At 43.4% G+C, this 14,585-nt stretch overlaps 1 protein-coding gene across 1 annotated transcript; it reads right to left on the minus strand.

The window, feature by feature from the left end:
• Window positions 1-12,369: 12,369 nt before the first annotated feature.
• On the minus strand, window positions 12,370-14,320 carry GSC (goosecoid homeobox). The gene is made up of 4 exons (XM_042791087.1): window positions 13,957-14,320; window positions 13,556-13,921; window positions 13,095-13,354; window positions 12,370-12,697 (listed from the first exon to the last, which is right to left on the minus strand). Exons 1-4 carry the CDS (start codon window positions 14,318-14,320, stop codon window positions 12,545-12,547), a joined length of 1,143 nt encoding a protein of 380 aa, XP_042647021.1. The 3' UTR covers window positions 12,370-12,544.
• Window positions 14,321-14,585: the final 265 nt, after the last annotated feature.

Consider the following 14,585-nt stretch of genomic DNA (forward strand, 5'->3'; position numbering starts at 1 on the left):
AATCTGACTCAGAAGACCACCAACAGGCATGCTGTAATGCTTTCATTTGAGGTAACTTATAGAAATTAAGGAGTTTGACAGTCCTGCTGACCTACACAGGAGAGGTTCACTTCTAAAAACTTCTAAAATCTAAAAAGATGATAAACCTATGGTACCTGAATTTTAAAATTTATCTGAAACTTCAAAGAAAAGGCCTACACTTGCTCCAATAAAATATATGTTGCTGTGCTGTTGAATTATTATTGGGATGACATATTTTTGAATTGCTTGTCTCACCTAAAATGTTGGGTTAAGGCAAACAGTGCAATTTCCCTTAAAGTATCAAAAAATATCTGTGCTTGGACTGTTTGTCTTGTAAGTTGCAGTTCTGTTAAAGATCCTTCCCCATGTCCTCCAAGGAGCTTTCAAAATCCAACAAGGTTCTTGAGTACAGATGTTTACAAAGGGATCACTACACCAGCATATGTATTTACGCAAACAGATGTTGGCAGTTGGCTTTCTGTATCTGTTCCACATCAGAAGTGGGTGAATTCCTCCACCACAAGGATAGAATATCTCGCATGAGTAAACTGAATCTCACTGAAGTGGTTTGGGACAGAAGAAACTAAATGAGCAAAGCACTGCACCAAACATGCTCTTTTAGGCCAAATCATACCCATTTCTGGAGCTCCACTATCTGAGAAGAGAAAGATGTGGATTTGGACCACTGCAAAATTTGGAAGAATCTCTCAGAACATGAGCTGAGCTCTGTAACCACAGCCAACATCCTTTAAGCTTCTTTTTTGGAGCAGCTATTGGAGATGTAACCAAAATGTCCCACTAAGAGAACATGCGTTCTCATCTGAAAAAAATACTAGATTTCCAGCACATGCAACGTGCATGTACATGCAACAATTAAAGCCAGCTATAGAAAGAAATGCCTGTAAGTTCCTGTAAGAATAATCATTCTGAGCACACATATACAGCTCAATTCTTGGAGGAGATAAAGGTGTTCATTATTAATTCTGTCTTTTTACTTTCAACAATGTAAGCAAAGCTCAAACAGGAGCTAATTTTACCAGACATGCCTCCTAAATCACTAATTACTTTTTTTTTTATTTTAAATTCTCCTCCTCTCTTGCCAGATTTACACACCAAACAAAACTTTATAAGCTAACTGAGAGCAGGTATAACTGCAAAACAAACCGGGGAAAAAAAACTACTATAAAGCTCTCCAGGCAGCAAAAGGAAAGACATGCAGCAAATCTCTAACATTGCTGGAAATGTGCAAAGACTGAAGGGCTGCAAACCAGAAAAGAACTGCAGCATAACACAGTCCTAACATCCAGCTGCACTTATGTAGTACTAGTAATGAAAGCACAAAGCACGCCACCGAGTATTCCCATTTTTACTCTTTCTTGATGAAAGGTGATATGGGCAGTCTGCCTTCCACCAGCAGGTACCTGCCTTGGAGACACTAAGATTTTTTTTTCCAGTACACACCTGCTTCCCCTCTTCCCCAATCACTTTCCCATGGCTCGGATATGCAACTGCTGGTAGCAGAAGTGAAACATTCAATATGCAGAAGATGCGTTCAACTAAAAATCTGCTACAAACTATATTCTATAAATGCACAAGAATATCTTTTGTCAAATTGAAACCATCCTTCTGGCCACCAAAAGACACAAAAATTCAAAGGATAGATTATTTTTTCCACTGATACTAATCATGAATAGAAGACATTATGAGGAAAGACATGGTCAGGAGATGCTGCGAGCCCACAGCTGAGGCACCTCAGTTACCACTCAATGGGAACACATACAGTTCTGTAAGGCATTGAGCCCCTAAAGAGCAGTAGCATTTCAAGAATAAACGTGTTATTTTATTTGGTCTGTAAGAGATTTAGTGCACTTCATAAACTTAAACAACAACAATAAGTAGTAATTATTTTTACCAGTTGACTTAATATAGGCACATATTTCCATATTTTTGGATAAACAGCTACTGTTTACAATTCTCATCTACAATGTTTACAATATTTATAATTTATCCTCTCAAGACCTAGGAAAAAAAAATATTAACCAAGTAAATCTCCTTACTGTTATGGAGGAAATCAGCAGTATTCTACCTACTTTTCAATCATGAGTTATTAAGTTAGATCACAGGCTCAAATGCAAGTTACTATGAAGCTTGTTGCAGTTTAATTACTTCCTCAGGGATTTCTCTGGCGTGGTGAAGTCCCCAAGTGGAACGGGGTTGATTTGCTGTTACTGCAAAGGACACAGTAATGGCACAAGCGGGGTCAGCAAGCTGCAACATTTGGCCAAATCCCAAATGCTGTGTCTACTGCCCTGGATCAAGAACATGGATGTTCCAGAGCCCAGTTAACTGGAAGGTCACATTCAGCCAGCCTCGCAAGATCCCATCCATCTCACAGTTGCCCTGTAGTCAGTCCAAAGGGCTTGGTCCTTTTGAAACCCTTTTACTCTTAGCTGTTGTTTTCTTTGGGAGGAAGGAGGGCTATGGGGGAAATGTTGGTTGATAATAAAGCATCCCTGTAGTAAGAATCCTCTTACTTGGATAAAATACACTGTTGATTTTGAGGCAAAGCCTCCACAGTCTTCCACGTACTAATAGATTAAAACCCAACGTTCCAAATAGTTGCTCTGAGGTTGCAATAATTTTCAGTTCAGCTCGACACCTGCCATGAAGTGGTTATCCACCTTACCACAGTGCAGCGTTACAGCCTTGTAATTTATTTTGATAGGGAGCAAGTGACAAGCCAGAAAAGATTCCATCACATTAATGAAATTACAGTGCGCAATGATCACATTTAACTTGCTGCTAGTGATTGCAAACACATTTGATAACTGTGCACTGTAAGACCTCTCAATGGGATGCTGACAATACTAAAAGAAAAGCTATTTCACTTGCAAATGCTAATACAAGCATATGCAGTACAAGAACCAGTAAAAATATCACACCCAGCTAGAGATCAAGAAGTTGTCAAACTCATTAACCATTTTCTGTACTGCCAAGCTAGGACAGATGAATCTTCTGCCTCCACTCCAAGTGATTAAGCCTTGGAGATACAGTTCCTCTCTTTAACAATTTTTTGGAAACTGTTCAGAAAAGAAACTATTGCAAGCTCTCACTGTGAAAAAGCCCATGGCTTCTATTCCCCACCCCTTAACTCTTGCAATCTCTTCTTCTACACCCTGTAGACTGTCCCTCCCCTAGAAGCGCAGAGGGCCAACCTGTTCTTTTCTTGGCATCTCACGCTTGCTCAGGTACTTCCTTGATGAGATCTAAAATTGTTTTATCCCTCCTTCAGGATGGATTTTATATAAGATGTCAGTGGGCAAAGTGAGCTCTGGTTTACAAACCCGTCAGCCTCCTGATGGTAAGGCTACTGAGGTTAAGACAGGTTTTGCAGTGTTTTCATTCTCCAGAACCTCTTCAATCTGGTATTACAAATCCATCTAAATATTTTTGTTTTCCAGCCTAAACCACGGCTCTGTCTGTATAGAGGAAAACGTTCACTCAGAAGATACCCCAATGGAGAAATAGTACTTGGTATCTATGGATATCATGTTGAATCATTTTCATTTTACAGATGGAAACATATCTGACCTAGCTGAGACTGTAAGCATCCAAGAGTTTCTAACAACAGCAGAACTACGGATAACGTCTCTTCTGTTACTTCCATATTCGTGTCCTATCCGCTGGACTGTACTATTCATTCTCAGTTTGTGCTGTAAATACTACCTATTTTTTTCATTGAAAAGTCTCTGGCTAATCTATCTCAGCAAGGCTTTAGCCTGGAACACTACCCTCCAGGCCTCGCAAGTTTTCTAAACATCTTATTGTTGTTATTGGATCCCAATTTCTATCTGCCAGATATGGGTTCAAACCTGCTGAAATGGGTAAAGAAAGTCCTCACTCCTTTCAAGTACAATCTGCAAGTCATGTATTATTAACTGCAGCGTGACTTTCCATTGATTTTTTTCTGCACAAAAGACACTTCCATACCAAAGACAGATTTCAGAAGTTTTCGATTTTTATAATAAGCATCATCCCATATCCTTCAGGTCTCCTGAGCTGCCTGATAGTTGATTGGTCTATGTGGAACCCCACCATTTGAATGTCACACATGCATAACCATTAGCTATCAGAAAGAACTAGGGTTTCTAAAATAGGTCAGAAGGATTCAGTTATTTACAAGCGTAAATTTCTGTCTTCACAACTGAAGCTGCAATAACAGTGGAAGGAGTTCCTGTAAGAAGACATAAAAGTAAATAAGCTGAAACAAAAACACATGATGGTATACAAACAAAACTGCATTTCAACTTTTTGTTCCAAAAAATAAACATGAAATGTATCTCATATTATTAAAAAAAAAAAAAAAAAATCTTATAACATGTTGTACAAACATACTTTCAATCAAACCTTAAATGGTTTTAATCCTCAGTCAGAATCCTCAGTAACTGTTACTGGCTATATCTGTGGACCAAATCCTCTGAGCAAGAGTCATGACCACTCATAGAGACACTGAGTTTACATGTAGTGCCGACTTGGAAATGTGGAGAGGTGTCTCTTACCTGCTCTTCTTTCTTCTTGATTCAGGCCCAAGAGTGGCTTGGAAATGCAGTTTGGAAGAGTACTGCTTCCAGTTCACATGCTTTTCTTCCAGAGGTGAAGATCAATCTCTATAATCTCAAGACTTCCTTGCTCCAAAAATGTCCTCAGACATTTTTCTAGGACATCTCTGTTTCTTTGTGCTGATCCAAAAGCGATTTCAAAAATGCAGATGAAATTCAATGGGATCAATAGAAGGGTTCTAAACTAGTATTTAGCCATTAAGTGTCCAGTGCTTTTTAACAGAACCTAGACTTGAGACTGAGAAAAAACCAGCAAAAGCCTGCAGAAATAGGCAAGATGCATATTAATAGACTTTTAAAAACTATTTTAAACATTGGATTTAACATAAAATCTTTTCCTTTTTTGTTTTAATTTCGTAGTCATTTGACATCCAGCCAGCCAAGACAAAAATTTTCAGCATGCAACCCAAGAGACTGTGAAGCTGAAATGGAAACTGATTCTGTTCCTAAGACAGCTACTTCAAAGAGGCTGATACCAGAAAGAATGACTCTAGTGCACCTAATGTCCTAGCTCTTAGTCCTCAACATGAATTCTGCTTTCTCCTTAACTGCAATGTGCCTGGCGACTGAACAGTTTTCCCGGTGATCAGCCAGCCAAAGCATTAAACCGTCATAAGCAATACGGCCATAATCAGTCCCTGTTTCAGTGTTTTTTTCTGATGTCAGAATAATTTAGATGCCCGGATATCTGAAGCAGCTGTGCCAATGAATACGTGAGCAGAGACAAACACAGCTGCTTTCCAATTCAGGAACGCTGTTCTGGATTTTCTTAAACATCTGGTAAATCAGATGTTCCTTTAAGGCCAAGCACGATGGGTACCAATAAACTTTTATCCTGCCTTTATGCAGGTGGAGATAAGCCTCACACAAGGTCTGAGGGCCTAATGTTGACCTTAGTCAGGACTTATTGTGTGGAAAACATCTAATTCCATGTCAAGGATACACTTGCAAACAATATTGCTGCCTCTGAAAAGCAGCAATAATTTATTAATTTAAAGACAGAGTTGTACAATTATTTCAGCATAGAAACATGGCTTTTGTCTTAAAAAGTATCCCACTAAAACTTTTAACACGAATACAGATACATTCTTAAAGCTTATTCCATCAACAACAATACTAACTCCAGTAACTTTAGTAATACAAACCCATTCCTACCAACAAAACTGCACCTGCACAAGGTGGGAAGGACTACTTTAGCTAAACAAATCAGAGCAGAACAGTTGGAGAATTTTCAGGAGAGCGCGCTCCCCTGGGATTACTAATGATCCCTTCCTGCATGGTTCAGTCCCATAATCATTAGCTCTTTTGGCCAGGGATTAACACCCTATCTTCACTGATTGCATTGCAGAACAACCCCGTCCATTAAGGTAAGTAGGAAATATTACCAGCTCAAGAAGAAAGTTTCTCATTAATTCAGAAAGACATTGGGTCAGGCCTCCACGTTATCCTTTCAAGCAGGCTAAAGGAGCCACAAGTGAGTTTCGTTGTGAAGATCTGTCTCCATAGCATTAGGGCCAACTAAAAGAAAAATACAGTATGTTCTAAAAATGTGCATGATAAACACAGTATAAAACCAATGAAAAAGTAATATTAAACAAATAAGACCTAATAACTGATGTAAACGAAGCCTGAGACTTTCTATATAATGACAGGAAGCTCCAAATAAAGGGTACTGGGTTCATGCCCTTCTAAATCATTACAATTTCCACAGAAAACATCAACCTCCTTGAGGCTCTTAGGTTAGGGAGATTTATAGTGATAACAATAGCAGTAGTTTATTTGAGACAGTTAATCAAAATTCTAGCACTTATAAGCCCTCTGTGGAAACTACAAATTTAAGAAGTTGAAGACTAAATATTCAAGAGTAAGCTTGCAATCTACACAAGTACAGTAAATTTCAGTTATGTGTTTCATTATACTGGTGCCTTATAGCTTTTAAGAGGTTTACAACTTGGCTGTAATTATCCACTACGGGGTAAAATTTGGCATAAAAAGCACTCTTTCCCATTCTGTCCTGTTAATAGAAAGTTACTCACTCTCTGCTGGTACTGCGTTCCTTGCACACGCAACACTCAGCAAGAGTTTTTGGGTGTGCAAGCAAAGCAGGTCAGGGCTCTCATTTTCTGGCTTTTAAAAATACATCTTTCACACACCAAAACCATATTGCCCCTACCTTTACTTATCCGCCATTAATTTAGCCTTCAATTTGGGTTCACTTGCGTGGCAACAAATGCGTAATATGTTCATGAACCAAGAGAAAATACATAAACCGTAACCGTGAGGGCCTTATTTTCACCGGGAAAGTCAAATTTCCACCAGGATAACAGGAAAACATGGTGATGGCATTAAAATTCACCAGTGAAAATAAGGCAGCACTTCTGCTTCCCTGTACTGTCACAAAGGCTTCCTGTGTGTGCTCCTGAGGAAGAGGGACCTAAGCACTTCCAACAGAAAAATGAAGTAACGGTAGCTCCCCACCTCAGGATCACTCTGAAAATCCACAGCTAAGTTCTTTGAACAGTTTGCCAAAAGCCCTAAATAAAGGAAATAAATACAGTTCTATTCAGGGACCTCCACTCATAACACCTTGGAGCCAAGAGGGATGCCACCTTCAGAAGTTCTCATCCTTGTTCTCCACAGCCCGTTCCAGCGCTGCAGTTTGCAGCACAGATCCAACAGTTTGTGATGCTGCCCTGCAAACCAGATCGCTGAAACGATACCATCAGAATCTGGCTCCCAATTCCTCTTTTTTTTTTTTTCTAGGAAAAGAACATATTAAGTCTTCCATGTCCACGGGTCCACCCACCTTGGACAGAAAGGCAGCTGCCCCTGTGGAAGGAGACGGTTCAGCCCAGAGGAAGGGGGCTCCACACACCAAAATCATCTCTTTTGCCAGCGTGTAGTCAGGGTGAAAACCCAGCACACGATGTTAGCAAAGCACTCTGCACTCACCGGATAGCAAACACTGAACAAATCTCCCCAAAGACAGGAAAGCATCAAGACTTTTTTTATTGTTGTACTTACATAGATAAACACAGGCAGACTCTGGTGGGGATTCAATGCTTAGTTCAGAGTTTGGGGGGGGGGGGGGAAGGCCCTTTTCCTGGACATAATGCAAAGGGACAATTAGAACTTCTATTTTGGCACATGTTTTTGACATATTTGAGGGTATACTAATGAGGTGAAGCTACAAATCTCCAAGGTAAGCATGCATCTTTATCCAGGCAAGGAGTAGAAAAGAAACGCAAACACCAGTGTTCAGACATCATTTAGAAGACAGAGGTGAAGTAACTTTCAACATGCAACTGTGTGGGTACTTTCAAGTTTCCTGTCCTTCCTCTTGCTCCCTGTTATTCCATTCAGTTGTGCCTTAAATTGTGCCATACGTCCTGAGGGATATAGTCCCTGACTGTCTGTAGACATCTGTTCGATCCTGAAAAGAACAAGTGAAAGAAGTCTGACTCCTTTTTTGATTTCAACCTGAATTCTGCAGCTTTGGATAGTTTCAGGACAAACCAGAATATTGTAACACAAGTTTCTACTTTTAAAGCTGTCAGATACTTGACATGGATAGGTCACTTTAAACTCTGTATTAATTAATTGCTTACAATCTAACATATTGCATCTACAATTATTACCTCTGTATAACAGACTCTAATCAAATCAGGGTCAGTGGCAACCCCAGAGAAGCAGAGTAATTTGACTAACCTTCTCTGTCTAGGTTTAGTCAAGACTCACCAGGTCTCCAAAGTAGGAAAACATTAAGTATAAATGGAATGAAACCCTAGGGGGGTAGAACACAAAACAAAAACTCTTTGGGCTTTTGTTCATTTATGCTCCATGGTGTATAACCCCAGAGAACCAATAAATGCAGATGGAGCACAAAAAATATGAACTCACCTTAATGTTGCATTTTTTTTTTATAACTTCGACTAATCCAAATGTTTGCTTCAAAAGTCATGTGTGAGAGAGAGTTTGCATGGTTTATATTCCCAGGATCCCATTATGGTAAAGCTCAAAACCAATTCACTCAAGTATTAGTAAAACTGAAAGGGAAAAAAGAGTCCAGATTTTCAGCTGATAATAAATCACTTTATGTCAAGCAAAAAAAAAAAATCTGACCTCTGCTATCCAGTATCACTTATTACAACAAGACTACAGAAATAAATATGGTAAATCAGGAATTAAATAGAAACATAAATTTTGGCCATCTAAATGCAGATGGAAAAATGAAGATATGCCTCAGATTGCTCAATCTGCCTCTACACAGCAGAAAGCTTCTGCATTATCCCCTTACTACACGTTGCTCTCCCTAGCTTTCCCTTGCAAGAGAATTTCATAACCTAAACCAGCTTGGTGTCAGGAAGATTTATTTGGTGCATGCTCCTTTGTATAATTATTCAATTATTACTCCTGCAATGCATAGCATTATCTGGAATAATTCTTCGCTACAACGGTGAACCTCTAAAGTAGCTTATGTTCCTTCTTATAATCCTCCCTTCACCCTACCTCCCTGTTGAGATCTGAAGAGAATATTATTCATTCTACAGACAGAAATTAGAGAGAAAGTAGTCCAACATTTCACAGAAAATCAGTGAGGCGGCAAGAAACTGAACTCATGTTGTAAAACCTAGCTAGTACATCAATGCCATGAACCGTACATCACGTTTCAGAAATAGCTAAGTGGGTTTTTCAGTCATATTAAATCTTCTGAGAACTGGTTTGCACCAAGATGCAAGGTTGTAAATTGCAGTGAAGGAGACACAGACAAAGCAAAACAAACAACAAAAATGATAAAAAACACCCCACTCTTTTGGAGATCTTAAGGAGTCCTTAGACAAGTGTTAACAAACACAACCACAACCCACTCGTTCAAAGCCCCTCTGTTAGAACTGAACCTGTTGGAACATAGCATGTATTCAGGTCCCTCGCTTTGCCTTTCCTCTGCTGCACCAACAGAAAGAGAAAATAGTAAAAGTTGTTACATGGCATTTGCATTTCAGCATGTAGGAATACTCCTAAAATAAAAATCCACGCAAACAGCTAGAGACAGATTACGCCAACCAAAGAGTACAAGCGAAGGAGAGATCTTCTTATTACAATTGTCCTCATGCTTTCAGTCATATAGTTTTCTACTGCCTTGATCCTTTTGATGCAACCTTCTCACCAGTTTTCAGTTATCAGACTCTTCCATACTGCATAGGATCTGATTTTGTAGCATAAAAAAAAAGGTAGAACAAAGCCTTTGGGTTTTCAATGGAAACTAGTGAGAAAAAGAATGAGACAGCTACTCCTACTGTCTAATGGCACAAATATCATTTTCAGTAAGTAAGCTAAAGCTTTTAGGTCAAGATTAAAATTGCTTTTCAATTAGATTTTTAAGTGATATTATTAACTCTAATAGGTCTACATCTACATATAGTAATAAGAATAGATAACTGTGACCGCAGAATCAAGCTTATAGTAATCAAGAGTTTATAGAAAACTCAAAAATCAACTCCAACTAAGGCAAAACATGGTTTTAAAGTAATCAGTGGTGATTTCATCACAATCCCATGCATAGAAAGCATGTTCTGGAACACAAGGTTTTGATTCTTATGTCACATCCCATGCTCCCACAGAACAAAAAGTGCTAAATAAATCCATAAATTGGCACATTCAGTGACCTGGAGCTTCCACAGCTCTCGAGCACCTTGCTCCCACTGGAAATGTGTAAAAATCTCTACAGATATGGACTATAACATTAAGTAGCTACTACTGGTTATCAAAAACATATTTAAAGCCCACTCCTTACAAGCCCAGATCCAGTTGAACTCCCACATTCAACTATGCAGGCTAAAATCCTTAATAGCAACTTACAAAATTACCACCACACACACAAAAATGCAAAACAAAACAAAACCCTACCAAGCTCCCAGTGTGGCACTAAGGATATTTATACATGGGAAGTAAAGAAAATATATAAGCATTTGCAAAATCCTGGGCAATATTATCCTTAGACCTGGCTTTTATTTGCAAATTAAGTATGCACTTTAAAACCTAACAATAACTAAATACAGAGGAGGTGACATTAAAAATCCACCCAGTGAGACTTCCTGCACATAACATAACAAAACACTTCTTTTGAAAACTAATTTTCAGTAATGTGAAAACTAATTGGTAGTGCTGCTGAGTTGTAATTCAATACAGTTTACAGAGATCAGACATGCATCCATAGCACTAGGGTAGCATCTCCAAAATGCAAAGTGCCGTAGAGCCAAACCCTGATATATTTGCAAGAAGAAAAAGAAGACATTTGCTTTTCCCCTTCCTCCTCTGCTGCTCTCAAGAACAAGAGGCTAAATTTCTTCTTCAAGAGAGCAGTAGCGATGAAACCGTAAGCCCCCTAAAGGACTGACTCATACAAAACCACTCTTAATTTCTTCCACAGCAGCTGCCCCTACATCTTGGTACAGGGAAAGATTGCTCAGAGAGAGATACCACATCTACGTGGAAATAGGGGTACATTAAGAACTCATACCTGAGCAGACAAGGTACTGAGGTTGGCTCTACTGCACTAACACCTGCAATACGCATCATGCTACAACATCCATAAAAAAGCTGGGTATTATATCAGGAAAGGGAGGAAAAGCACAAGGAAAAGCACAAGGACAAGCAACACAGCAGCTGACCCTTTTCAGTGGCACTGAAAGCAATGGTGAGCACCTTTCTATAAACCAATTTCTTGCCGAAGCTGGGCAAGCTGAATAGACACAGGTGAGTTTTGGCATCGGCCATAATTAAGGGAAATCAGCTTACTAGCACTTAACTTCTGAATGAAAGGCACAGCATGAAGACTTCCAGACAGAGGTTATCTGCATTGGCTTTACACCTTCAGGTCGCTTGTTTTAAATTTATAGCCAGTCTTTGTAGACAAGGAGAGGGAAAGGTCTTTCTAAACAAATCAACACGGCGAAACCGCGGTGGTTAAGTTCTGAAGGGATGAGCACCGAGAGCTGGGGGGTCACGGGAAGAAAAAACTTAAGGAAAATGAATGTGAATTTTACAGGGGGAATGAACGTCCCTTTTACGAGGCCCTCGTAGAGGGAAGAGTCAAATGAGACCAGGCTGTCACCGCTTTCCTAATTGCAAAGGTGCTGCCTCGAAGGGGAGAAAGCCTCCCTTAGCATCTTCCCGTGAAGCACCCCAAAAAGCAGCGAGGGCTCGTCCTCCCCCCCAAGCGTAACTCAGACCGTAACGTCTGAAATTTATGAACAGCGATTTTAAACACCGATGTGGCCAGATAGATTTTTTTTTTTTTTTTTTTTTTTCTCAACGGGGAAATCAAAGCAACCGCTTCGGGAACTCAACGGGGCGTCACCGCAGCGAGAGGGAGAGGAAAGGGCAGGGAAAGAGGGCAGAGGGACGAGGGGGAGGCCGGGTTTGCTTTGCCTGCAGGTATTTATTTCTTAAGGGCATCGCCTCCGGCTTGCGGGGGCCGGGGGGGGGGGGTTTGCTGCCGTCGGGGCCGGGCCGGGAGCGGCCACCGCTCCCCCGGGGTGACCGATCCGCAGCCAGCAGGCGAGCGACGGGCCCTCCTCTTGCTCTCCAACTGCCCCCAACCTCCTAAAATAAGGAACCGAGGCGGCCAGGCCGACCCTGGCCCCGGGGGGAGCGGGGCACCGCCGCTCCGCTCCCCACGGTTCCTCCTCTCCCCGCGGCGCGGGGGTGAGCCAACGCGCCGCCGTCCACCCGTGCAACACCTCCGCAACACATTTTATTTACACGAAATCAACTCGGGGCACGGTACATTATATACAGATATTTTCCCCCTCCAACAAGGCAGAGCCTGTGCAAGATACGAGTAGCATCCTTTGGAGCGGATCCGACAGTCCACGGGAAACGTCCCCCCCCGCTGCGAGGTATCAGCTGTCGGAGTCCAAGTCACTTTTCCCGTCCTCTTGTCTCTTCTCCGGAGACGTTTTAGACGCTTTATTCCATTTTTGTGCGTTTTCTGACTCCTCCGAAGACGATCGCTTTTGCCTCCTCCACTTTGCCCGGCGGTTTTTGAACCAAACCTATTTCGTAAAAATAAAATAAAATAAAATAAAATATGGGGGGGGGGGGGAAATACAAATCCGCCAACCCGCGGACTGCCCCCCCGCCCTGCCGGAGCCCTGCCTCGCCCGGAGCCGCTCGCAGCCGAGGGGAGAGCGGTCGCTCCCGGGGGGGGGGGGGGGGGGGGGGGGGGGGGGTGTTGGGGAAAAGCTGAGCGCCTTCGGGAGCCACGGCCTCCTCCCGACATTTGCTCACAGCCGTGCGATCGGCTCGGCCAGCCGCCTCCAGGAGGGCTCTTGCAAATCGTTAAGACAAAACATTCCCGGGCCGAAAACCTGTTGCTCTTCCCCCCCCCCCGCGGCACCTCCAGCCCGAGCCCGTTTAAACGCGAAAGGGGGAGAAGGAAAGCAAAAATACCTCCACTTTTTCCTCCCTTAAGTGCACCCTTCTGGCCAGCTGTTCCCTGGTGCCCACGTCTGGGTATTTCGTTTCCTGGAAGAGGTTTTCCAGCGCTTCCAGCTGCTCGTCAGTGAAGATCGTCCGATGCCGCCTTTTTCGCCGGCAGTGCAGCTGGTTCAGCAGCTGCAGCTCCGTCCGCGACAAAGTGCCCACGTTCATGTAGGGCAACATCTGATGGGGAACAGGGGACATCAGGACTGACCCAGTGCCCTCGTAACCTACGGACAGACAGACGAGACGACGACAGGCTTTGCATGAGATCGCTGCTCCCCCCAGCCCCACGCCGCGAAAACGCTCTCCCACCCCGCCCCGCCGCCCACCCGCGCTCCTGCGGGCCGCCAGCTCCCCCCCCCCCCCCCCCCCCCACTCCTGCGGGAAACAAAGAAAGCCCGTCCCGTCCCACGCGGGGGCCGCCTTACCTGCGGGGGGGACGCAGGAGCACTGCTGGGCGCCCAGGGGGGGCACGGCCCCGCAGCACGCGGGGCCCACGGGGGACGCGGGCACATGGAGCTGCCCGTAGTAGTAGTTGCTGTAGCCGAGCCGAGATCCGGTGACGGCCGGGGGCAGCGCGGAGGCGGGGGCCACCGCCCGGGAGTAAAACCCGCCGTAGTCGGAGGAGCCGCCGTAGAGCGAGTCCCCGTGGAGGCCGGGGAAGACGACGGGAGCGGCGGTCGGGGGGGGCAGCAGCACCGAATCCTTGCAGCGAGGTCTGGCCGCCAGGATGTTGTCGATGCTGAACATGCTCGCAGGCATACCCCAAACCGTGCCGGGGCAGGGCAGCGGGAAGGGAGGGACGGGGAGAAAGAGGGGAGGGGGGGGGGGGGGGGGGGGGGGGGAGAGGGAGGGTAGGTGGTGGTGGTGGCTGGGGTGGGGGGGTGAAGGGGGAAAAGCTGGAGAGACACGGGATCGAAACTTTTCGGAGAAATGTTAAAAAGGGGATCGGAGAGAGAAGAGCGGAGCTTTTTTTTTTTTTTTTTTTTTTTTTCCGAGGGCAGCTTGCGGGCAGAGCGCGCGTGTGTGTCCGTGCGTGTGCGTGTGCGCAGGATCCACCCCTGGAACTTTTCCTCCCACCCCCCCCCCACCCCTCCCTCAACTCTCGCCTGTTTACTGATCTCAACCCAGAGGGCTGCTCGGAGTATAATCCATGTGAACCTCTTCCCTTTTTTATACCCAGGCGACGTCATCCTGGATTTAGTTCCTGGTAATATGCAGATGACAAACAAAACCAGATTTGATTTTTTTTTTTTTTTTTTCTTTCTCCCCCTTTTTTGGTGGGGAAGAGGTGGGGGTTACACAAAGGAGTGAAAGGAGCTCGGGTCTGTGTATTGAGAATTAATGAAATTAACGTAATCCTTTCCATTAGTGGTTTTTTTTTTGAGAGGCCCCAGATTTAGGCTTGATCTCTGCTGCACCGGCTAATTGCCCAGGTTAATCTTATTAATGCCATTG

This window comes from Tyto alba, unplaced genomic scaffold (genome assembly GCF_018691265.1).
Source record: "Tyto alba isolate M040663 unplaced genomic scaffold, T.alba_DEE_v4.0 Super-Scaffold_18, whole genome shotgun sequence".
NCBI classification, from domain to species: Eukaryota; Metazoa; Chordata; class Aves; order Strigiformes; family Tytonidae; genus Tyto; species Tyto alba.